This window comes from Cucurbita moschata, unplaced genomic scaffold (genome assembly GCF_002738365.1).
Source record: "Cucurbita moschata cultivar Rifu unplaced genomic scaffold, Cmos_1.0 Cmo_Scf00020, whole genome shotgun sequence".
In the NCBI taxonomy this organism is placed as follows: Eukaryota; Viridiplantae; Streptophyta; class Magnoliopsida; order Cucurbitales; family Cucurbitaceae; genus Cucurbita; species Cucurbita moschata.
Genome location: NW_019268536.1, coordinates 3,280,674 through 3,304,161, shown reverse-complemented (window position 1 = coordinate 3,304,161; position 23,488 = coordinate 3,280,674). Strand labels below are relative to the sequence as shown.

At 38.0% G+C, this 23,488-nt stretch overlaps 3 protein-coding genes and 1 long non-coding RNA gene across 4 annotated transcripts; 1 reads left to right on the top strand and 3 right to left on the bottom strand.

Annotated features, from left to right (window-relative positions):
- Nucleotides 1-5,390: 5,390 nt before the first annotated feature.
- On the bottom strand, nt 5,391-7,870 carry LOC111457921 (GDSL esterase/lipase 1-like). The gene is made up of 5 exons (XM_023100373.1): nt 7,609-7,870; nt 7,410-7,531; nt 7,097-7,327; nt 6,031-6,286; nt 5,391-5,949 (listed from the first exon to the last, which is right to left on the bottom strand). The coding sequence occupies exons 1-5, from the start codon at nt 7,868-7,870 to the stop codon at nt 5,717-5,719; spliced, it is 1,104 nt and encodes a 367-aa protein (XP_022956141.1). The 3' UTR covers nt 5,391-5,716.
- Nucleotides 7,871-11,945: 4,075 nt separating this feature from the next.
- LOC111457925 lies at nt 11,946-14,983 on the top strand. Its single transcript, XR_002713027.1, has 5 exons — nt 11,946-12,106; nt 12,199-12,274; nt 12,494-12,767; nt 12,856-12,935; nt 14,585-14,983. It is a non-coding gene; the product is annotated as an uncharacterized LOC111457925 (long non-coding RNA).
- A 594-nt stretch (nt 14,984-15,577) lies between these two features.
- Nucleotides 15,578-17,954, bottom strand: LOC111457922 (GDSL esterase/lipase 2-like). The gene is made up of 5 exons (XM_023100374.1): nt 17,708-17,954; nt 17,509-17,630; nt 17,196-17,426; nt 16,111-16,366; nt 15,578-16,029 (listed from the first exon to the last, which is right to left on the bottom strand). Exons 1-5 carry the CDS (start codon nt 17,952-17,954, stop codon nt 15,797-15,799), a joined length of 1,089 nt encoding a protein of 362 aa, XP_022956142.1. The 3' UTR covers nt 15,578-15,796.
- A 1,946-nt stretch (nt 17,955-19,900) lies between these two features.
- Nucleotides 19,901-22,036, bottom strand: LOC111457918 (GDSL esterase/lipase 5-like). The gene is made up of 5 exons (XM_023100371.1): nt 21,440-22,036; nt 21,169-21,290; nt 20,692-20,922; nt 20,347-20,602; nt 19,901-20,270 (listed from the first exon to the last, which is right to left on the bottom strand). Exons 1-5 carry the CDS (start codon nt 21,720-21,722, stop codon nt 20,038-20,040), a joined length of 1,125 nt encoding a protein of 374 aa, XP_022956139.1. The 5' UTR covers nt 21,723-22,036; the 3' UTR covers nt 19,901-20,037.
- Nucleotides 22,037-23,488: the final 1,452 nt, after the last annotated feature.

Sequence of the window (23,488 nt, the reverse complement as noted above, 5' to 3'; positions counted from 1 at the left end):
ACACTGGGGTCGAGGAGCCTAGAAAATAGTCCAAAAAAACAAATAAATAAAGATAGTAAGAGAGAAAGAGAAAGAGAAAGAGAGATAAAGAAAAGATAAGTAAGAGAGAAAGATTTAAAAGTAAGAATCAATTAGAAAGAAAAAGAAAGTTTATGTGAACAAAATTAGAAGATAAAACTTATACTAAATAAAAATGAAGATTAGTGAATAGAACTAAACCACAAAATAGATTAACAGAGGGCGAGAAAACACACAATAGCCATCGAACATAAGAGTAACAATATCTCTCGTAACCATGGAAAATGAAATGTTTAATAAAAATAGAAATATATATTATATTATATAATATAATATTCTAAGACTCTACTCAGCAGAAAATTTGGAGAATTGAATCATAATTTGGAGAATTGAACTTGAAACTGATGTCATGGGTTCATATAAATTACCTAAATACAAAAGACAAAAATCAAACTTTCATTAAGAATAAATTGGTGACACTATCCTAAGTTAATTAAGTAAGTGGCCTTACCATAGGATAGACTAGAAATTATATGAGTTACAATTAGACATGTTTGAGATGACGTATGATGATGTATGCGATGTTTATATTTATGATGTATGAGTTATGTCGCATGATGTTGTACACTAGTTATACGATGATGTATGAGCATGATGATGTATGAGTTCTGATGATTGAGTTGTGATGCATGATAATATACGTAATTTATATATATTTCGATGTATGACGTACATGATGTGTTTGATGCACTTCATGACAATATGATGAGTATGATGTGTTTGCATGAAGTTATCTTAATATGTTGATGTTTCTATATTAAGCATGCTATATGATGATGAACGTCATATTGCATCATGTCGATAGATCGACCTAGGACATAACCCTAAGAGCATGGAAATGATATTAATATAGATATCCACGAACATGTGTTACTTAATGTAAAAAAGAGATGAGATTAGAGGCTTGTGTCAGAAGAGATGATAAGATGGAAATTAGAGGGACCTCGTGCATATTGTATATTCATAAGCATAGGGATACTTCTCCTAGAGACGATGAATGCAGACGAGCACAATATGATGATGAGGGTGTTCATGGGGAGCATGACACCAAGGTTCTGCTGACCTCCGGACGTTGCTACAGAGTAGCTTTACCAGAAAAGATTCAAGGGGTGTGCGAGCCCCCTGGAGATTCACACTCGCACGTGTGGGTTGTGTGTAGGGAAGTACTACACATCCATAGTAGTCTAGAGGTCACCCCTAGATGAGATAGAGATAGGTCACAAGAGCATCATTGCATATGTTTGCATTTGCATGGCCCCCTATAGTGGGTCACTTACCGAGTATTCTTCGAAATACTCAGGCTGTGTGCCATATCATTTTTCAGGTAAAGGCAAGGCGCACATGTACGGATGACGGTGGCATCACGAGTAGAGACCGTGACACATGCATAAGGTAAACTCATTTAAATTCCTAGTTTTAGAATGAGCACATCCATGTAATTTATTTGATTATAAATAGAGAACTTTCACACACCATTTAGGTGTGGTGGATTAATCAAACATTCTCATGGTATCCTAGCCCTTTCAGTTTAGCAATTCCGATTCTTTCTTTTCAATGGCTTCTGAATCCTCTACTGTTCTTTTCCACCACCCCTGCTGGCTTTGACGCCACATGGGTAGTTGCCATGGCTGCCGCAGGCGGAGCTGATTGATCACTCTTCGGCTCCATCCTATTGACCTCCAAATCACCTTTCGCCATACTCTATACATATAACCTCACCTTTTCCAACCCAATTGGTTTTCCCTTAACCAATATAGCCTCTTTTATTTTCTTCCCAATCTTCCCTTCAACGTTCACAAAAACCATCACCTCATGATCCTCATCAACATTCTCATCGAAAATATACAGAATCTCGAGAAGGCTATCGACCTTCTTCAGAGATTTACCTCGAAATCTGAGTTCCACACTGGCCTCTTTGCCAACCAAGTCACCGCCTCCCTTCTTGCCAAAATTGGCTTTTTCGCACACTGTGGTGACTCTTCTGGCTTCAACATTGTCTTTGTCCCTTGCTCTAGGTTTCCCCTTCTACTTCTTGGGTTAGAAATATTATCACTGGAGCCAAGGCAGCATCGTCACTAAGCGACGATCCCTCTTCATGAGTTACATATTCTCACCGAAGCCAAGGTAGCATCGTCGCTGAGCGACGATCCCTTTTCATGGGTTAGACATATTCTCCCCGAAGCCAAGGCAGCAGCATCGCCACTAAGCGACGATCCCTTTACAGTTTTCGATGGGCAAGAAAGTGTTTCTCGACGTCTCCTCCGAACCAGGTTGTTGACATCTTCATGAAAAGTGTTTCTCGACCTCTCCTTAAATTTTCAGATCCAAGCTTCACGTTCGTTCAAATCCGACGCTCAGCTTGCGGGTGTTAAGGATATTTAATACTAAATTATAGTTTACCATATATATCATATTTGATATCTTTCCATATATTGCCATTTTCATTTATTACCGTTTTCATATTCTTTTAATTTATTTGATTATAAATAGAGAACTTCATACCCCCACGGTCCTGTGGATTAAGCAAACATTCTCAATTATAATACAGTCTTATGGCTTTTGAATATCAAAATTCATAAATATTTCACCACACGTACATGATGAAAGCCAGAGATCAGAAGAACCTTACATTCTTCAAATGAAGACACTGTTAGATTGAATGGCACGATTACCTATATGGGTCACGACCTCATGTATTTATAGATGCGTATAATGAAGATTACATTCCAAATCTATGATTTGGTAACAAACCATAAAATCATAGATTTGGTAACAAACCATGAAATCATAGATTTGGTAACAAACCCTTCAAGATGTACTACTAAGTTCAGATTGCGCCTAAAATAGCTAAAAGAAGAAGCTGGCAGTGGCTTTGTCATGATATCGGCGAGCTGATCCTTGGAAGATATGAGTCGAACATCAAGCTGACGAGTCGATACTCGTTCACGAACGAAGTGATAATCAACCTCAACATGCTTCGTCCGTCGATGAAAGATTGGATTGGCGGATAGGTAGGTGGCACCAATGTTGTCACACCATAGGCTAGGCGCTCGCGCTTGCGAGATCCCGAGCTCACGCAAGAGAACTTGGATCCAAATTAATTCGGCAGTGGCATTAGCAACCGCCTTATATTCGGCTTCCGTACTAGAACGAGAAACTGTCGATTGTTTCCTCGAACTCCAAGAGATAAGATTGCCACCAAAGAAGATCACATAGCCTCCAGTGCTTCGACGATCATCAGGATTACCAGCCCAATCAGCATCTGAAAAGGCACTCAACAAATCAGTGCTGGACTTTGTAAGACACAAACCCATATCAATAGTGTCATGTAGATAATGGAGAATTCGTTTGACTGCCGCCCAATGTATAGAAGTCGGAGAGGACATGAACTGACACACTCTGTTGACACAGAAGGATATATCAGGACGTGTCAGAGACAAATATTGGAGAGCACCAACGACACTTCGATAGCGAGTAGTATCCTCAGGTGAGAGCTTTTCACCACCATTCAATAACAACTTCTCACTGGGAAGCATAGGTGTGGGCACACCTTTGGAGGTGAGCATATTGGTTCTGGCTAATAAATCTCGAATGTATTTATGTTGTGTGAGAATAAGTCCACTAGAAGTATGGCGGACCTCAATCCCAAGAAAATAACTCAAAATACCAAGATCCTTGACGGCAAAATCATCCTGAAGCTGTGTAAGAAGTTTCTCAGTAGCCGTAGAAGATGAGCTGATGATAATAATATCATCAACGTAGATGAGGATATACATCTGAATGCCCGTTTTGTTAAAAATAAAAAGAGAGACATCAACCTTTGAAGGTGTAAAATCCAGCTGTAATAGTTTGGAGCTAAGGCGAGAAAACCAGGCATGCGGAGCTTGTTTAAAGCCATAAAGCGACTTATCCAGCTTGCAGAGATAACCAGGGTGTTGAGAATCCACAAATCCAGGAGGCTGCTTCATATAAACATCTTCATTAAGAAGGCCATGAAGAAAAGCATTTTGAATATCAATCTGCCGAATAGCCCAACCACAAGAAATAGCAAGAGATAATAAGAGCCGAATGGTAGTGAGCTTAACAACTGGACTAAAGGTATCATCATAATCAACGCCATACTGCTGTTTAAAACCTTTAGCAACCAGGCGTGCTTTGTAGCGATCAATTGAGCCATCTGGCTTTTGTTTGAGTTTGAAAACCCATTTGCAATCAATAACGTTAAAACCAGCACGAGGAGGAACTAAGTGCCATGTCTTATTTTTTTGAAGTGCCTGAAATTCATCATTCATTGCCTGACGGCAGAGGGGATGCTCCATAGCAGTAATATGTGAAGTAGGTTCAGAGGCAGAAGACCGAGCTACAAGATATGTTACTGTTCCATCTGTACGCACCTTGGGTTTCTTGATATTGTGCTTCAATCGCGTACCATACGGATGAGTAGTAGGTGCATGATCCACATTTGAGGGGACGGCCGTATCAGCCGTTGCGAGGGGAGCAACCGATGCTATAGCAGTTGGTTGACCAGCGACCGAGGATTCGACCGGGCATTGCGCAATATCATCTGCTGGCGGAGGAGCCGAGGCCTCAATCATTGGCGGAACAACCAACGCCGATTCGCATGGCAGCGACGCGGAGGATTGTTGCGGCAATTTCGAAGCTGATGTAGACACCAAATTTTCTGCATCCAAAGAGTTAGTAGGCCCAGACATATCCGATGTCGATAATCTCAAGCACGCCTTGGTGAGCAGATCTACTACTCACGCCCAATGGCATGCACGTCTTGGACATCCTTCATCTCAAGTAATAAAATCCATTTTGCGTCTAAATAATATTTCGTGTGCTAGTGAGTCATCTTTGTCAGTTTGTAATGCGTGTCAGTTAGCAAAGAGTCATCGATTACCATATACTAGTTCTTCCCATAGGTCTTCGTCACCTTTGGAACTTATTTTTTCGGATGTTTGGGGCCCTGCACCTCCATCTGTTGGGGGTTTTAAATATTATATTAGTTTCATTGATGATTTCAGTAAATTTTCGTGGATCTATTTGATGCATGATCGTACAGAAGCTCCTCGTATATTTTTGCAATTCCAAGCTCATGTTGAGCGCCTCCTAGATATTAAAATCAAGTGGGTCCAATCTGATTGGGGTGGGGAATATCAGAAAATTCATAACACATTTTTTCGTTCCCTTGGAATTGGTCATCGTGTTTCGTGCCCTCACACACATCAACAAAATGGGTCTGCTAAACGCAAGCATCGTCATATTGTTGAAACTGGCCTAGCCCTTCTAGCTCATGCTCTGATACCATGTTAGATTGAATGGCACGATTACCTATATGGGTCACGACCTCATGTATTTATAGATGCGTATAATGAAGATTACATTCCAAATCTATGATTTGGTAACAAACCATAAAATCATAGATTTGGTAACAAACCCTTCAAATCATAACAACTAGTAAATATTAGACTATTTTAGTATATACAGTTATGATCTATTTTAGGTTTAACAGACACAACTTAAAATACTTATTTGGGTAAATTAAGCACACTACCATTGGTTGCACCCAATATGTTACTAAGCTATAAGGGTTGAACCCCACTTATTGCATTAACAAACATGTCGCACCATCAACTTAAACATTAAATAGAGCTTTAAGATTGTAAGGCTTGATGCTGCCGGAGCTCCCATTCCATAGCCACTCAGCAACTAATTGGTTCGCCCTTTCAGTGGGATGGGTGGCATCATAGAATAGATACTCATTGGGGTTACTACACAACTCATACTCTTGTCCATCCCTTCCTCCACAGCTAAAGTACCCTCTGAATGGTCCACTTCCACAGCATGCCGCTTTCCCCTCCTTGAAACCTTACCAAACAGATGAACTTTCAGTAAGTTCATTGAAACACTAGACAATATGATCACGCTGAGATGCATAGTTTTGCTTACCATATTTAGCAGGGTTGTTTGATATTTGGTTGGCTGAAGTGTATAAATCGGCATAGGAATAAACAAATCCTTCAAGCTCCTTTTCAAGATGTTGGAGGGTTTTGTAAAGATGTTTGTTATGCAGTGTTACAAGTTGTGTAATGTTTTCAAAGCATTCATCTTTGCCTTGTAAGAATACTGCCTTCACTAAGGGTACACACCCGATATCTCCAACGCCTAAAAATGCAAACTTTCTTCCTCCATTCTTGTGGATTCCCTGCAAACAAATCATTCATATCAGAAAAGATCTTTTTTTTTTTTTTAATATGAACGAATTAGAGGTGTTTGATGTGAGATCCCACGTTCCGTTGGGGAGGAGAATCAAACATTCCTTATAACGGTGTAGAAACCTTTCTCTAAAACATTGAAGAACCTCGAAAGGGAAAAACCTAAAAAGGACAATATCTGCTAGCGGTGAATTTTGGGCTCTTACAAATAGTATCAGAGTCTGACACCGGACGATGTGCCAGTGAGGAGGCTGAGCCCTGAAGGGGGTGGACACAAGACGATGTGCCAACGAGGAGGCTGGGCCTCGAAGGGGTAGATTGCGAGATCCAACATCAATGGGGGAGGAGAACAAAACATTATTTATAAGGGTGTGGAAACCTCTCTCTATCATACGCGTTTTAAAGACTTTGAGAGGAAGCCCGAAAGGGAAAGCTCAAAAAGGACAATATCTGCTAGCGGTGGGCTTTAGGTTTTACAAATGGTATTAAAGCTAAACACCAGGCGATGTGCTAGCGAGGAGGTTGAGCCCTGAAGGGGGTGGACACAAGACGGTGTGCTAGCAACGACGCTGGGCTTCGAATGAGGATGGATTGTAGAAGGTCCCACATCGATTGGAGAAGGGAACGAGTGCGAAGGAGGGTGGATTGTGAGATCTCCCATTGGTTGGGGAGGAGAATGAAAGGTTGTGGAAACTTCTCCCTAGTAGATGCTATTTTAAAAACCTGTAGAGGAAGTCTAGAATGGAAAGCCCAAAGACGATAATATTTGTTAGTGGTAGGCTTGGGCTGTTACAACTTACTTTGATGACCGTGGTTAAGTTTCCGATGACCAGCTCAACGTATTCTTGAGGAGAATGAGATTGGAAGAGGGTGGAATTTGTAGTAAAAGGAGCAATATAATCGTTGCTTCCAATGCTGATGAAGTAGACAGCTTTGGATAGTAAAGCCTTAGCTTCTGCAGGATGTCCTATCCCTTCAACAACCTTTGTTACTTTGTTGAAGTAACTCAGCTGGGTTTTCAGGTCAATTACCTGTAAACAACACACACACAATATAGCTGACCTCTCCTTCAAATAGTGTAATTAAGAAACAACAAGACCAGATTTTACTTACTAGTCCTTGATGGGTTTCAGCTAAAGCACCAGCTCCAGCTGATGCAAAGTTCACTCCATGAACGTAATTTTTGTTCATGGGATGAAGATATGGAAGAATCAATGGCAAATTAGCATATTTAGCTGTAAATTAAACAAACTTCGTCCGTCAACAAAAATAACATAAAAACGAAATCGTTATCAAAGGAGACCTAATTTACCAATGAAATCAGGAATCAAGCGGCCATCCGAAAACCGCCCGGTCGGGAATTTGAAGAAGGATTGTCCATATGGCAAGAAATTAGCTTTGAAAGAGGTGTTGATGTAGTTGTTATTTCCAGCATCAAATAAGGAATCCCCAAAGATGAACAAGGCTGCATTTTTAGGCCAAGTGTTTGGATGACCTTTGCAGCTGTGTATAGAGAGAAGACTGAATATGAAGTAGACCAAGAAAGTTGATGAAGGAAAACTTGAAGTTGCCATCTCGATTACTTATTCAAACCCAGCCCATAAATTTATAAGGATTGCAGTTGCTTCAACTGAAAGCTAATGGATTATAATATATCTAAATATATGAATATGATATACCAAAAAATTTATGGTGCTTAAAGTTGGCTTGTGTGAGCTCCAAGCAACGACATTAAGATAGAATTAAGTTTTCTATTCTCGAAAGTTGAATTTGGAGTGGGCAGATTCAATGGGATGAACTGATATGAACCAGATAAAGTCAAAGATCTTGAACTCAAGATCCAATCAATTATTCATTAAGAAGAATCAAGTTCTTTATATAACAAGGGTTTCAAGATACTTCAAATACGGTTTCATTTATTATGAGATGGTTACAAATTTACGATGGATGATAATTTAAAGCTATGTGTTTCTTTAATGTATTTTAAGGTTTATGATGGCTAATTATAGTCACAAAACATGAAAGTTACCACTCTTGGAATGTCTTAGGGAAGCGGGTTTTAATTTTGAGGCTATATAATGCCATGTACGTTATCTTTGTAAGTAGACTTGGAAAATGTAGTAAAATGAACCTCCGTGTTTTTCTAGTTTCTTTGCAATTTTATCTAGTTTAAATTGCATGTTTAGAATCGTTCAAGCTTGACATAATCAATCTTGATTGTAGAGTGATTCGAATCTCAAACAAATGTTGTTGCTTGAGATATTCGATCAAGAAGATAATCCAAATCTTATTTTCTTTGGAGTGATTCCTTATCATTAGGGTTAAGTGTTCTTACCTTTCCTTTGCAATTCTATGTAGTTTAAATTGTACGTTTAGAATCATTTAAGCTAGACATAATTGATCTTTCTCGTGGAGTGATTCAAATTCCAAACAAGTGTTCTTACCTTGAGATATTCGATCAACAAGGTAATCCAAATCTTACTTCCCTTGTAATAATTCCTTTTCATTTAGTATCAGAGTTTTCCCTTGAGTTGATTCCTTTTCACGAACATTTATGTACTAGGAGATCTCTCTGTTTTACATCATCCTTTCAAGAGAGACTCCGTAGAAAAATAGAACGATGCTAGAATAATGAACGGTAAAACATGATGCCATGACTTGTAATGACTTGTTAAATATTAATTTGTGATATTCAAATTCACTTGTTTGAATTGAACACACTTGTGATCTTTGTATGTTGTTAATGAAAGTTGAAATGGTCAATGGAGAGAGAAATGTTGGATTGGTATGATAATATATAATTTAATTTTGTATTCTAAAATCATTGACTAAAACTCTATTTTTTTTTAGCATCAATGACTAAAGAATAAATATTTATGAAATTCTTGCCTAAAGTTCAACTTAACAAAGATTTATAAATTTTTTAGCAACAAGGACTAATGTATAAATATTTACGTTAAATTAAAATTCATAGATGAAATTGATTCAAATATATATCTAATCCTTCGATTAAATTTTGAAATTTGAATTTATCGTAAACTATTTAATATAAAATTAAAAGTTTTAAGAATATATTAAAAATGTTAAAATATTAATCAAGTAAAAAATTAATTTCCATTGACTAATAAATATTTAATTAAATTATAAATATTTATGAGAATAATTCATGCTGCTTAAAAATATTTTAATAAATTCTACAAAATAATTATATATTAGACTTCAATTCACCAACCTCATCTCTTCCTTCATTTGAATACTTTTAGTTGACGTAAATTAAATGTAAAAAAAAAAAAAAATCAATAAAATATCATATAATACACTTTGTTTTCTCTCTTACGAATAAAATTTGTGAGCTGAGATTTGGACATTTGTTTTGGGGTTAATAACTTAATGGTCATGAGCGTCCGAAAAAATGAGGTTTTGAAGATTCGTGAAGTCGAGCCAAGGACCCAACCTATTACCCAAAGGAGTAATGGAACCTTGAGCAAGCAACCAAGTGGTTGATAAAGTTCTCGTATGGACTCTAGAGTAGTGTCATATAGGATTAATATAAATAGGCGGAGCATATCCACTTTAAAAGGTACACTATTATGTCATGCTCAACTCGACACATCACCTCAAATCGACCTATACTTTAGAAGAGAGAGAAAAAGATGATTTTTGTAAGGTTAAAAATATTAATGTCAGGTAAAAAAAAAATGAATACCAAGCTCTCACACAACAACATTCCACCAACAGAGAGAGGATGAAAGAAAAGACAAATGGTCATTTTGGTTTTCTTTCGAATGAACACAACGTTGGATAGAGAGATAAGATCCAACATCATAACGAACACCTTACATTGCAAAAGAGACTACCGCCGACTCAGGACTCACCACGGTAAGCAAAACGACACCTTCATAGTAATATTGTCGCAGAGAGAGAGGATAATTTCGGGTGAACAGTGATGTCGTGGTTTCCATTCTCAGGCTACACATAAGCATCCATTGCCTCATAGTGAAGGAGAAGTACACTGGGCGGAGGAGCCACCCAGAGGAGCTGTAATAGCCCAAATAAATAAATAAATAAAAATAGTAAGAGAGAAAGAAAAAGAGAGATAAGAAATACAAAGATAAGTAAGAGAGAAAGATTTGAAGGCAAAAATTGATTAAAAAGAAAAGGGAAGATTATGCGAACAAAATTAAAAGATAAAATTAATACGAAATAAAAATGAAGATTTGGTAAATAGAACTAAACCACAAAACACAATAGCAAAGGGCGAAAATGTACACAATAGTCATATAACATAATAGTAACAATAGGATCAGATCTTTAATAAAAATAGAAATATATATATATAATATAATATTCCAAGACTCTATTCATATAAAATCTCTAATACTTGCATGAAATTTTAACATAGGGGCGATTGTAAAATTTAAAGAATTGAACTTGAAATTGATGTTATGGATTCATATAGGTTGATTTAAATACAAAAGACAAAAGTCGAACTTTCATCAGGGATAAATGGGTGACACTAGCCTAAGCTAATCAAGTAAGTGTCCTTACTATAGGATAGACTAGAACTTATATGAGTTACAATTAGACATTTTTGAGATGACGTATGATGATGCATGCGATGTTTATATTTATGATGTATGACTTATGTTGCATGATGTTGTACATTAGTTGTATGATGATGTATGAGCATGATGTTGTGTGAGTTATGATACATGATATTGTACGTAATTTATATATATTTCGATGTATGACGTACATGATGTGTTTGATGCACTTAATGGCAATACGATGAATATGATGTGTTTGCATGACGTTATCTTAATATGTTGATGTTTCTATATTAAGCATGCTATATGATGATGAATGTCATATTGCATCATGTCGATAGATCGACCTAGGACACAACCTTAAGAGCATGAAAATGATATTAATATAAATATCCACGAGCATGTGTTACTTAATGTAACAAAAAGATGAGACTAGAGGGTTGTGTCAGAAGAGATGATAAGATGGAAATTAGAGGAATCTCGTACATGTTGTATGTTCATAAGCATAGGGATACTGATGATGAGTGTGGACGAGCACAATATGATGATGAAGGTGTTCATGGGGAGTATGACACTAGGGGTTCTACTGACCTCTGGACGTTGCTACAGAGTAGCTTGACCAGAGAGGGTCTAGGGGGGTGTGCGAGCCCCATGGAGATTCACACTCGCACGTGTGGGTCGTATGTAGGGAAGTACCACACATCCATAGTAGTTTGAGACTAGAGGTCACCCATAGTAGTCTGAGATAGGTCCCAAGAGCATGATTGCATATGTTTGCATTTGCATGGCTTCCTATAGTGGGGCTACTTACTGAGTATTCTTCGAAATACTCAGACTGTGTGTCATATCATTTTTCAAGTTAAGGCAAGGCGCACATGTACGGATGATGGTGGCATCACGAGTAGAGACCGTGACACGTGCATAGGGTAAACTCATTTAAATTCCTAGTTTTAGAATGATCATGTAGCGCCCGAGTTTAAAAAGAAAAATAAAAATAAAAATAAAATCAATATCAAAATAGGGGCAAACTAGTCATTTTTTCCTATTATTACTTGAGGGGTCTGATTTGATTCGGTCGAAAAGAGAAAGAAGAGGGGAGAGAAAGAGGAAAGAGAAGATTAGGGTTTTTGAGGTAGAAGGAGGAGATCGGATCAGAACCGACGTCGGAGATCCGAGTCCCCAATCTAAACCATCAACAGTCCGAGGCAAGGTGCTCTCACGAATCGCACCTTCCTATTTCTTCAAAACATCCAAGAACTTCAGGTTAGTTCACGAATGTCTAGATCGAGAAGTCATCAAGGTTTTCGTGTGTTAGCGACATTTTGTGTTGATCCTTGGATTCTTACCCTCAACAGTTATCTGGTTAAGTTCTGAAGTGAAGGCGGCCAAGATTGGCGTTCAAGTCTGAGTTTCAAGAAAACGTGATTTTCGGTAAGAACTCGTGTTTTCCCTGAATTCGAACTCAAATGTTAAGATATGTGATTATCAGAAAAATATAAGAAAATTGTTTCGAAGGAGTAGAATGAGAGATCTACAAGGTTCGTGAAGAAAATTTCTTGAATTGGATTACGGATGGGAAAATAAAAAAATCGGAAGAAAATAGGTCGAAACGTAAAAGAGACTAACATTGGAAAAATTGAAAACACGCAGGAGAGAGGGAGGAGACGCCGCCACGCGTCGGCCAGCGTACAGAGGAGCGCGGCGAAACCGGTGATCGACACGTGGCGATCACCGACTGGTGAGGCACGTCTTCACCCGACAGCAGACACGCGTCAGGCACGCGGATTCGAGTCGGCCCGACCGGCACCGCACGAAAACCGCTCCATCTGTAAATCGTCCCAACCTGGTGCCTCTAACCTGCGACTGCTCGGGAAGCCGCGCGTGGGCACGTGCGCGTAGAAACCTTCAGGGCGCGTGTAGGAGCGTGAGTCACTGTTTTTCTTTTTGTTCGGTCTCTGTTGGCTTGTTTTTCAACCCGATTTTGATACTTACCCTATTATTATGTGAATTAGGACCTGTCTAGGAAATTCTAGAATTTTTGGAATCTTTTTCGTCAAGAAAACTCGAACTCGGGAAGGCACGCGTCAACCATGTAAGTAGCCATTTGGATTCCCACGAGCAGTACTTGTAGGAACCGCTAGGAACGAGCATGCATGCTACCACCCATAAACTTAGCTAGCCGGACCTAGCATATTTGAATGGAAACTGCAAAAATGAATTGATTAAGGAAAGCTAAATATGAAATGTTTATTAAATCTGTTTTGATTGAGATTCTCGTAAAGTATGTATGCATGAGGAGGATGAGAAACTTGTGAAATCTGCGCTCCGGGTGAGGATGGATGTTATCTTCCCGTTGAGCATGTTTGTTAATATTGCATGAACTGTTGCGTGTGAACTCTTATGCATGATGATTGCTTGTGTTATCTTTCTTGTTGAATAGGAAGGAATTATGAGCGTGGATTAGGGTGCTTGTGACTAAGTAGGCTACATGCGATCCTAGAATGGGAGACCTCTAGAACACCGTGCATATAGACCCGCGAAATGATTACTGGCAGGTCTAGAGCCCAGAATTCCAAACCCGATAGGTTTGTGAGACCAGACACGAGATTCCTTGAGATGCATGAATCCAAGTCTAAGCCACCAAGTTCCATCCTAGAAAGAATAGTAGGTCACCACGGTAACTGTAGGTAGCCCACTAGAGTTGAGCAGTGTGGATAGTGTCATCAGAACCTCCACTTCCCTCTCTGCTCCGATACCGTACCGTCGAGATAGAGCTTCGGTATGGAGATCGTTGAGCTTGGCAGATCCGAATAGGGAAGTGTGATAGGTGCCCAGACCTAGTGGTGATAGCTAAGGGGTCTTCTAAACAGGACTCCTAGCCGTAGAAACCCGTCCCTGACTAGGGAACGTGGAGCCACGTAGGACGACTCAGTAGCTGACCGACACACAGGGGGTCACACCCCGAATTTAGTGGATGTATGGTCCCGTGTGAGGGTCGTCAGCTAACCTCCACGGATGATGTTCAGAGAGAGTCACGTATTCAGATCCAGCCATACGACCCCCTCAGATACTTATGAGGTCGCGCCTCACCTCAGGACACTGATCATTTTACTGCATAAGATGAGCAAGCCTCCTAAGATACAGAAAGAGAGTTGCAGCTTAGATCACTCTCCTTAGAAACCCGAGAAAGACCGTGGATACCTACCAAGATAAGGATGCGAAAAGAACCGACAAATAGGCTGCTTATTGAGTATTTTTATACTCATTCCTTTCTATTTTTTTTTCAAGTGACTGATGTCATGGTTCGAGGCAAGAATGCGTGCTGAATCTTAATGCCACATAGGGGTGTCCCAGGGCGTCTAGGAGTCTGTGCATATTTTTGTTTAGATCTGTCCTGCATTGTTTTGTAAACCATTTACATACTTTTCATAGAACTCATAAACTACTTGCTACATTGTTTTGTTTTGGATTTCAAACTTTCTACATTGCTAAAGTTTTTTTTTTTTTTTTTTGTAATTTCGTCTTGTCTATTTGCTTTTACATGATTTCGTTGCATAGTCTGTTGGTCCAGTCCTGGATTTCAATATTCAAATTTTGGGCCATGACAGATCATATGTGACTTCATCTTAATCTTGAGTATGGGTGATTGCATGTGTTTGTATTTGCATGGCCCGTATAATGGGGTTACTTACTTAAGTTTTCTTTGAAATACTAAAGTTGTGTGTCATATCATTTTTTCAGGTAGAGGTAAAGTGCACATGTACGAATGACGGCGGCATCACGAGCAAATATTGTGGCACATATCATTTTTCTTGATATCATATTGATTGTTTTATTTAAATTCTTAATAAAAATTAAAGTGGTTCCCTATGCTTCCATTGTGAGGATGAAAAGCTCATGAATAAGCGCATTCATATGGAGTTAGACAAGAGATAGGCTATTCAAGTCGTGATTTCAGGTTGGAAACATCAAGTGCAGGTTGCAGTTTTGGGACGAATCGGGTAAGGTGATGCACGTCACCACAGTACGTAGACGCATTACTCCACCTGTTGTGTGACACATATCATACGCTTAGCTAGTCACACTTCACCTCTCGCTGCTTAATGTGTCCTTTCCTGTTTGACTCCTGCAACTGCCTGACGCGATTTTCCAGAATTCGATCATATTTTGAAATTCTTTCTAATTTCTTTACATCTTCCTAACTTTTCATACAAAACTCGAATCAATTTGGTTCATTCATCAAAGTCGTAGAGTTTCAATCCACGTTTAAAAAGAATATATAATTAAATCCAAAATTAGTCCAAACACATTACTTGCCTCAACTCCTCTTTCCAATCATATTCAACTCACTAATTCTTCATCAAAAATGGGTAGAATTTTTCGCATCATATTAAAATTTCAAAACCTAATTTCTATTGAATCTCTTAATTGAAAGAGGTACAGAAAACGAAAAGCTAGAAAACTTACTTCTTGATCTTTCTCATTTCTTCATAGTTTTCAACGATTCAAATATCCAACTTGATCTCTACTAAGCTTTGAGCATGTTTTATTAAGGGGGTTTGACCGAAATAAGGCTCCTCCCCTCCCCCTTAAGTTGACTTTGACTTTAACTTTGACTTTTTTTCTTAATATTTTATTATTTTCTTTTATATATTTTTAGTCCCTTTAATTTTTTAAACATTTTTGGCTTCTACCTCATCTTCAAATTTGACTTCTAAAATCAAATTATATAAGTTACCAAAAACAAAACGTATAATACCTTTATTCATAAACTTTTGAGCATCAAAATTCATAAACATTTCACCACACGTACATGATGAAAGCCAGAGATCAAAACAACCTTGCATCAACTTAAAATCCTTATTTGGGTAAAGTTAAACACACTACCATTGGTGCCCACTTATTGCATTACCAAACATGTGTTAGGAACACCCTCAATGGATCACCACCAACTTAAACATTAAACAAAGCTTTAAGATTGTAAGGCTTGATGCTGTCGGAGCTCCCATTCCATACCCACTCAGCAACTAATTGGCTCGCCTTTTGAGTGAGATGGGCAGAATCATAGAATAGATACTCATTGGGGTTGCTACACAACTCATACTCTTCTCCATCCCTTCCCCCACAGCTAAAGAACCCTCTGAATGGTCCACTTCCACAACATGCCGCTTTCCCCTCCTTGAAACCTTGCCAAACAGATGAACTTTCAGTAAGTTCATTGAAACACTATACAATATATTCACGCTGGGATGCATGATTGTACTTACCATATTTAGATGGGTTGTTTGATATTTGGTTGGCTGAAGAGTATAAATCGGCATAGGAGTAAACAAATCCTTCAAGCTCCTTTTCAAGATGTTGGAGGGTTTTGTAAAGGTGTTTGTTATGCAGTGTTACAAGTTGTGTAATGTTTTCAGAGCATTCATCTTTGCCTTGTAATAATACTGCCTTCACTAGGGGCACACACCCGATATCTCCAACGCCTAAAAATGCAAACTTTCTTCCTCCGTTCTTGTGGATTCCCTGCAAACAAACCATTCATATCAGAAAATATCCTTTTCTTTTTGGTATATACGATTTGAATTAGAGGTGTTTGATGTGATCCCACGTTAGTTGGGGAGGAAAGTTTGAGAGGGAAAACCTAAAGAGGACAATATCTATGGGCTTTGAGTTGTTGCAAATGGTATTAGAGTCAAACATTGGAGGAGGTTGAGTTCCGAAGGGGAGGACACGAAGTGGTGTGCCAGCAAGCATGTTGGGCTATGAAGAGGTGGATTGGGGAGTCCTACATCAATTTGAGAAGGGAACGAGTGCTAACGAGGACGCTGGGCCCTGAAGAGGGGTAGATTGTGAGACCTCACATTGATTGGAGAAAGGAACGACTGTGTGAAGACGCTGAGCCCTGAAAAGGGGTGAATTGTGAGATCCCACGTCGGTTACGGAGGAGAACGAAACATTTTTTTATAAGGGTGTGGAAACCTCTCCCTAATAGATGCGTTTTAAAAATTTTGAGAGGAAGCACAGAAGAGAAAGTCCAAAAACAACAATATAGGCTAGCAGTTAGCTTTGAACTGTTACAAATGGTATTAGAGCCAACACCGGTAGATGTGATAGCGAGGAAGCTGAGCCTCGAAGGGAGTGGACACGAGTGGTGTGCCAGCAAGGACGCTGGGCTTCAAAGGGGGGTGGATTATGAGATCCCACATCGGTTAGGGAAGAGAACGAAACATTTTTTTTATAAGGGTGTGGAAACCTCTCTCTATCAGACACGTTTTAAAAATTTTGAGAGGAAGCTTAGGAAGGTAAGATTAAAGAGGACAATATCTACTATCGGTAAGCTTGAACTACTTACTTTGATGACGGTGGTTAAGTTTCCGATGACCAACTCAACATATTCTTGTGGAGAATGAGATTGGAAGAGAGTGGAATTTGTAGTAAAAGGAGCAATATAATCGTTGCTTCCAATGCTGATGAAGTAGACAGCTTTGGATAGTAATGCCTTAGCTTCTGCAGGATGTCCTATCCCTTCAACAACCTTCGTTACTTTGTTGAAGTAACTCAGCTGGGTTTTCAGGTCAATTACCTGTAAACAACACACACACAATATGGCTGACCTCTCCTTCAAATAGTGTAATTAAGAAACAACAAGACCACATTTTACTTACAAGTCCTTGATGGGTTTCAGCTAAAGCACCAGCTCCAGCTGATGCAAAGTTCACTCCATGAACGTAATTTTTGTTCATGGGATGAAGATATGGAAGAATTAATGGCAAATTAGCATATTTAGCTGCAAATTAAACAAACTTCGACCGTCAACAAAAATAACATAAAAACGAAATCGTTATCAAAGGAGACCTAATTTACCAATGAAATCAGGAATCAAGCGGCCATCCGAAAACCGCCCGGTCGGGAATTTGAAGAAGGATTGTCCATATGGCACGAAATTAGCTTTGAAAGAGGTGTTGATGTAGTTGTTATTTCCAGCATCAAACAAGGAATCCCCAAAGATGAACAAGGCTGCACTGTTTGGATGACCTTTACAATTGTGTATAGAGAGAAGACTGAGTATGAAGTAGACTAAGAAAGATGAAGGAAAACATGAACTTGCCATCTTGATTACTTATTCAAACCCAACCCATAAATTTATAATGAAGGATTGCAGTTGCTTCAACTCAAAGCTAATCGATTATAATATATCTATTAATCTTTAATATCGTCGTATCATTACCTGTCATCGTGTACTAGAAAATCTGTGGTGTCTAAGTTCGCTTTTGTCAACCTCAAGCAACGATATTGAGATAGGACTAAGTCTTCTATCCTCAAAAATCGAATATGGAGCGAGCAAGTCCGATGGGACGAACACTTTTGTACTAAAAATCTCTATGTTTTATATCGTCATTCTTTTAAAAAAAATCCCGTAAAAAAATAAATTGACGTTAGAATAATCATAAATATGATGTCAAGGCTTGTAATAACATGTTACGGAATAATATATAATTTAATTTTGTATTGTAAAATCATTCGACTAAAACTCTTTTTATACAAATCATTATAATATTTTTAGCAACAATGGCTCATCATTGTCTAAAATTCAACTTCACAAAAGATTTATAATATTTAAGTTTCCCTAAATTTTTAAGATTATAAATTTAGTCCTAATTTTTTTTTATTCATAAATCTACTCAATAAAAAAAATAAAAAATTAAAGTTTGAAATTTCTGGAGAAATATCTATTTAATAAACTAATTAATTTTTTAAAAAATTTGAATTTGTCATAAACTATTTAATATAAAAATAATAAAGATTTTTAAAAGTAGATACAAACTTTGAACCGGTGGTGGTTAGCAAATTTCCATTCCGATTTGACTAATAAATATTTAATTAAGTTATAAATATTTGCTAGAATAACTCAGGTTGCTAAAAATATTTTAATAAACTCTTCGCCATAATTCAAAATTAGACTTTTATTTTTACAATTATATATTAGATTTCGATTCACCCTTCCTTTATTTGAATATTTGAATGTCAAGAAAACCCGATAAAATATCATCTAATAGAGTTTATTTCCTTTCCTTCTAGGTAGGAGAGAGAAAATAAAATTTGTGAAATGAGATTTGGACATTTGTTATGGGGTTAATAGTCTAATGGTTATAAGTGAAAAACGAAAAATGAGGTCTTAGGGATTTGTAAAGTCGAGCTAAGGACCCAACGTATTACCTAAAAGAGTAAAGGAACCTCGAGAAAGCAACCAAGTGGTCGCACCTACTTCGATATCCCCACATTGACACCATAAAGTCCTCGTATGGACTCCAAGATAGTCATATGGGATTAATATAAATAGACGGAACATATCTGGATTAAAAAGTACACTACTATGTCATGCTCAATTCGATGCCACTTTGGTTCAGTACTAACTTATTCATTAGAGTAAATACTTCTCAACTAAAATTTATAGAAAATAAAAAATGAACACATACATTAAATATTGGTTCTCGTGGTCTTTTAGTTCAACAACATACAGAGTGATAGATTCAATCCTTTAATATCTTGGTTGAGGCTTCACCTTATTGAGTATTATGGGGTAGAAAATATCGAAACTTTTAAAATTTCATTAATATCCTAAAACTTTAAATAAAAAAAAAAATTAAAAAATACAGAAAGAAAATATATTAATACCCTTAAACTTAAAAATAAAAATCTAACGTATAAATTTAGTATAATAACGAAAATCATTTATGTGCACATCACTTACCTCTTATATTTTCTCTTCATCAATACTTAACATTTATGTCATAAACAAGCTAGATTGAAGCAAATCAAATCAAATCAAATCACATCATGTGTATCCAATAACATAAATCAGTTCAATTAGATTATACCATGTGCATTAGGCGACACAAACTAAACCAATCAAATTGGGTCGTGTGTACTATTTGATGTCATAAATTGGTCGTATTATAACACACTCTGTGATGATAAACTCAAAATCAGATTGAGTTTAGAGAATTTGAAGATAAGACTCCCAAAAACCAATCAACAAGTTCAAAGATCAATCAATCAATCCAAGCGGATCAATAACCCAACATTCCATTAACAAATCTAAGGATTAAAACTTACTCATTTCATCAGAAAATGGCAAATTGAAAAGAAAAAGCATGAAAAATGATTCGATATGATTAATCCTTACAGCGTTGTCAAGTGGTTTGAAAGAGATCCTTGAGAGAAGAATGGGAATTGAAAGAACCACTCCACATTTCATGAGCAAGCTCTTTGTGGAGGCTTTCAGTGAGATGGTAAGAATCCCAAAACACATACTCATTTGGGTTCCTACACGCTTCAAACTCCTTCACTCGTCTTCTTCCTCCGCAGCTGAACACTCCTCGAAATCTCCCTGTCCCGCAGCATGCCTCCCTCCCTTCCTTCAACCCTGCATCAATGGTGTTTCATATTATACACAACAAAGCGTAACACGCAGCAACAGTCTATGTATCGATCACTTTTACCATATTTCAACGGATTCTCCATTCTCTGTCTCAGGCTGCTGGTGAAGTCGTAGAGTGAATATTTGAACCCCTTGAGCTGCTTCTCCAAGTCTTGAAGAAGCTTCACTAATCTCTGGTTGTGTTCGTTTGCATACGCCCCAAACTCTTCCAAACACCTCCCATCTGCATCTCCTCCGGCTACTCTCAGCCCTGGACTGCAGCCCATCGGTGGCAAGTTCATGAACCCGAATTTCCTGCCCCCACTATCGTATACTTGCTGTCAGAACAAACAAAAAACACCATCATTTCTTATCACTAGACATTACTATGTTCGAAAGAAAATTTGAAGATGGCAAAAAAGCTTACTTTGATGGAAGTTGTCAAGTTACCAATCACCAACTCAACATATTCAGATATGGAATGGGATTTCAGGAAAGGGGATTTGGTTAAGAAGAGGCTCATGTAATCGTTGGTACCGATACTGAACAAATATACAGCTTTTGACAGTATCAGCCCACCTTCTGCTTTCCACAACTTCCGTTTTAGCCAAGTCTCTACCTCCTTAAAGTACTTAATCTGGGCTTTGAGCTCGATCACCTGAAAAACGTTAAACAACCTTCTTCACTTAGAATTCAATTCACCTTGTTAACTTCAATCTAAAACCTCCCATATTTCCCCGGATGTGTTCAATTTTCGGGCATGAATTAAACTGAGTTTACTTTCGTTTAATCATGAGTCAGTTTTATGTTCGAACATTACTCAAAGCAGAGTTAATGACAATTTCCCTTGCTTATTTAATATGGAAAAGATGCGGTGAGGAGTAGTGGGGTACGTTATTCTTACCGACCCATGAAAAGTCTCGGATAAAGCACCTGCTCCAGCCGAAGCAAAGTTCACTCCATTATGATATTGATGAAACCCCGGTTGAAGAAAAGGTGGGATCAATGGCAGCTTGGCAAATTCAGCTGGAAGATAGAGGAACAAAAGTCATGAAAAGTTGAGCCTGGCCCAAATGTATAGAGAGAAAAAGAGAAATATTCATCGAAACCAAGACAGTAAACAAAAGACAATAAAACAGAGATGGGTTTAAAACCAAATATATGGGAAATCTTACCTATAAAGTCAGACACCAAACGACCGTCGGAAAATCTTCCAGTGGGGTATCGGAAGTGGGTTTGGCCGTAGGGCCAGAAGTTAGCTTGGTCGAGAGTTGTGGTGTTAATGTAATTATTGTTGCCAGCATCCAAGAAAGAGTCCCCAAAGATGAAGAAAGCAGCATGATTTTCAGGCAGAGGATGGGATTCAACTTCAATGAAGCACCGTGTGGAACTGAAGGTGAAGAAGAAGATCAAAAACAACACAACTAGCTGCTCATGGGAAGTGCTTTGAGTCTCCATTAATGGCCTCTCTCCCTGAAAACTAACGAAGCTTAAGCTGTCGATCACACAATCATATATGAAGTATGGGTAGCAGCAGAAGGCTCTCTGTTACTGCTCAGTTCCTCTCTGTCACTAAAAGTTTTTTTTTTTTTTTTTTTTTTTTTAACCAAGAAAACGATGGATATCTCTTTGAACCAATGCAAATGCCAAAGTGGGACTAGTTAGTTCCATTGGAGAGTTCTGATGTGATGTTTTGATAAAAAAAAACAAAGGGAGGGAACAGGGGGCGTACGTCAAACTGAATGTATCCAAAAAAAAGCCGAGTCGCTGCGGTTGGGTTTGAATAAAGAAATGATTGGAACTTGGAAGGTAAAGCCTCAATAATTTTGATGTATCTGGTTGAATTATTCACGTTCGTCAAGGTATAACAAATCTCCAATCAATTGGCCATTCAGGAAGCTAACTTTCTAACTTATTACCATTCAGGAAAGAGGTTGAGATGTTTAGAATTACCCTTCTTCTCCTACAAGGTCCCAAGATCCAAGTCTTTTCAACTTAAAAACTTAACAAGATCTTAATCATCAAGTAGTGCTCCAAGTCAAGCTGAAGACGTGTAGAAATCTGTGTTTTTTGAATCAGCTTAGTTTGTAATTCTTTAATTGATCTAAATGAATTCTTGCTGGAGGAAGAAACTGAAAGTTATTTGTATGTTGTTTTCAAGAACCATTGAATTTTCTCTTGAAAACAACTTGAATTTTTAACTATCTAAAGAGGCCAACTTATACACCCCATTCCTAAACAACACTTAGCATTAATAATCATATTGTTCAGTAAGGTGTGAACAAACAAAAAGTGTGAAAGTTGAGAAAAGGGCATTATGTTAAAAAAAGACTGCAAAAGAAACACGTTGAGTTATTCTGCTACTTTAACGTCTAAAAGCTCATAGCTTGTAATCCTTGTTTCAGGGAAACCACTTTGACCTTCACATAAATTCACCTTTTACATGTTTAATTTTTCCTAAGAAGAGACAATGAACTTTGACAAATCGCTAACCTATAAAGATTATAGGGCGACAAGAGCCCCACATGGCTCTGGAGGAGAAAAAATGTGTTTCTGGACATTTAAGTGGGTGGGTTTGGCCATAGTCAACTGTGGTTGGGTAGGGGGGGTGGGTAGTGGGCATTCACCAGTGCCCAGCTCTGCTCATTTCTCTGTTTTTTAGCTACTATCTTATGATTCATGGTAGTGTGCAGTAAGCATTTGTCCATTTTCAACTTTGTATTCATTGTCCTGTCATTATCCACCATATAAGCATTACGTCCCTTAGTCCTATTCTGCCTGCACTGCCAATACGACCTCCTTGCCTAGCCTTTTGGGAAGAGTTTTGAGTCACAGCTTCATCCTGTATATCCTCTCTCTCTCTCTCTCTCTCTCCCCACTATTTTACTCCAATTCTCTCTGTGGGGAACATCTTTTTGCTTTGTTAGCGAGTCCAAAAGGCTAAGGTCAATTTGAATCATGATTCTCCCTCGTATATGTGTGGTTGGGTGGGGGTTCTTATTTTCATGATTCACATTGGGTTAGGCCAGGATTCATGCTAAACTCCCTTTAATGATTTCAATAAAGACTTTCCCAGAGAGAACTCAGTACAGTAAAGGTCCTGATTCAGATACTAATGTTGTCACTTTAGTTCCTTCGACTAACAACATTAAAAGATCAAAATCGCTCCGATAGAAACAACAGTAAAAAAAAAAAAAAAAAAAAAAAAAAAAAAAAAAAAAAAA

Bases quoted from the DNA above. Each gene is read 5' to 3' on its own strand.
- LOC111457918 (XM_023100371.1), bottom strand. From the start codon at position 21,722: ATGGAGACTCAAAGCACTTCCCATGAGCAGCTAGTTGTGTTGTTTTTG. The intron at 21,291-21,439 runs GTAAGATTTCCC...TCTATCTTCCAG, and splicing joins TTTGGTGTCTGACTTTATAG to CTGAATTTGCCAAGCTGCCA. The intron at 20,271-20,346 runs GTAAAAGTGATC...CCATTGATGCAG, and splicing joins GGAGAATCCGTTGAAATATG to GGTTGAAGGAAGGGAGGGAG.
- LOC111457922 (XM_023100374.1), bottom strand. From the start codon at position 17,954: ATGGCAAGTTCATGTTTTCCTTCATCTTTCTTAGTCTACTTCATACTC. The intron at 17,631-17,707 runs GTAAATTAGGTC...TTTAATTTGCAG, and splicing joins CTTGATTCCTGATTTCATTG to CTAAATATGCTAATTTGCCA. The intron at 16,030-16,110 runs GTAAGTACAATC...CTGTTTGGCAAG, and splicing joins AAACAACCCATCTAAATATG to GTTTCAAGGAGGGGAAAGCG.
- LOC111457921 (XM_023100373.1), bottom strand. From the start codon at position 7,870: ATGGCAACTTCAAGTTTTCCTTCATCAACTTTCTTGGTCTACTTCATA. The intron at 7,328-7,409 runs GTAAGTAAAATC...TGTTGTTTACAG, and splicing joins CTGAAACCCATCAAGGACTA to GTAATTGACCTGAAAACCCA. The intron at 5,950-6,030 runs GTAAGCAAAACT...CTGTTTGGTAAG, and splicing joins AAACAACCCTGCTAAATATG to GTTTCAAGGAGGGGAAAGCG.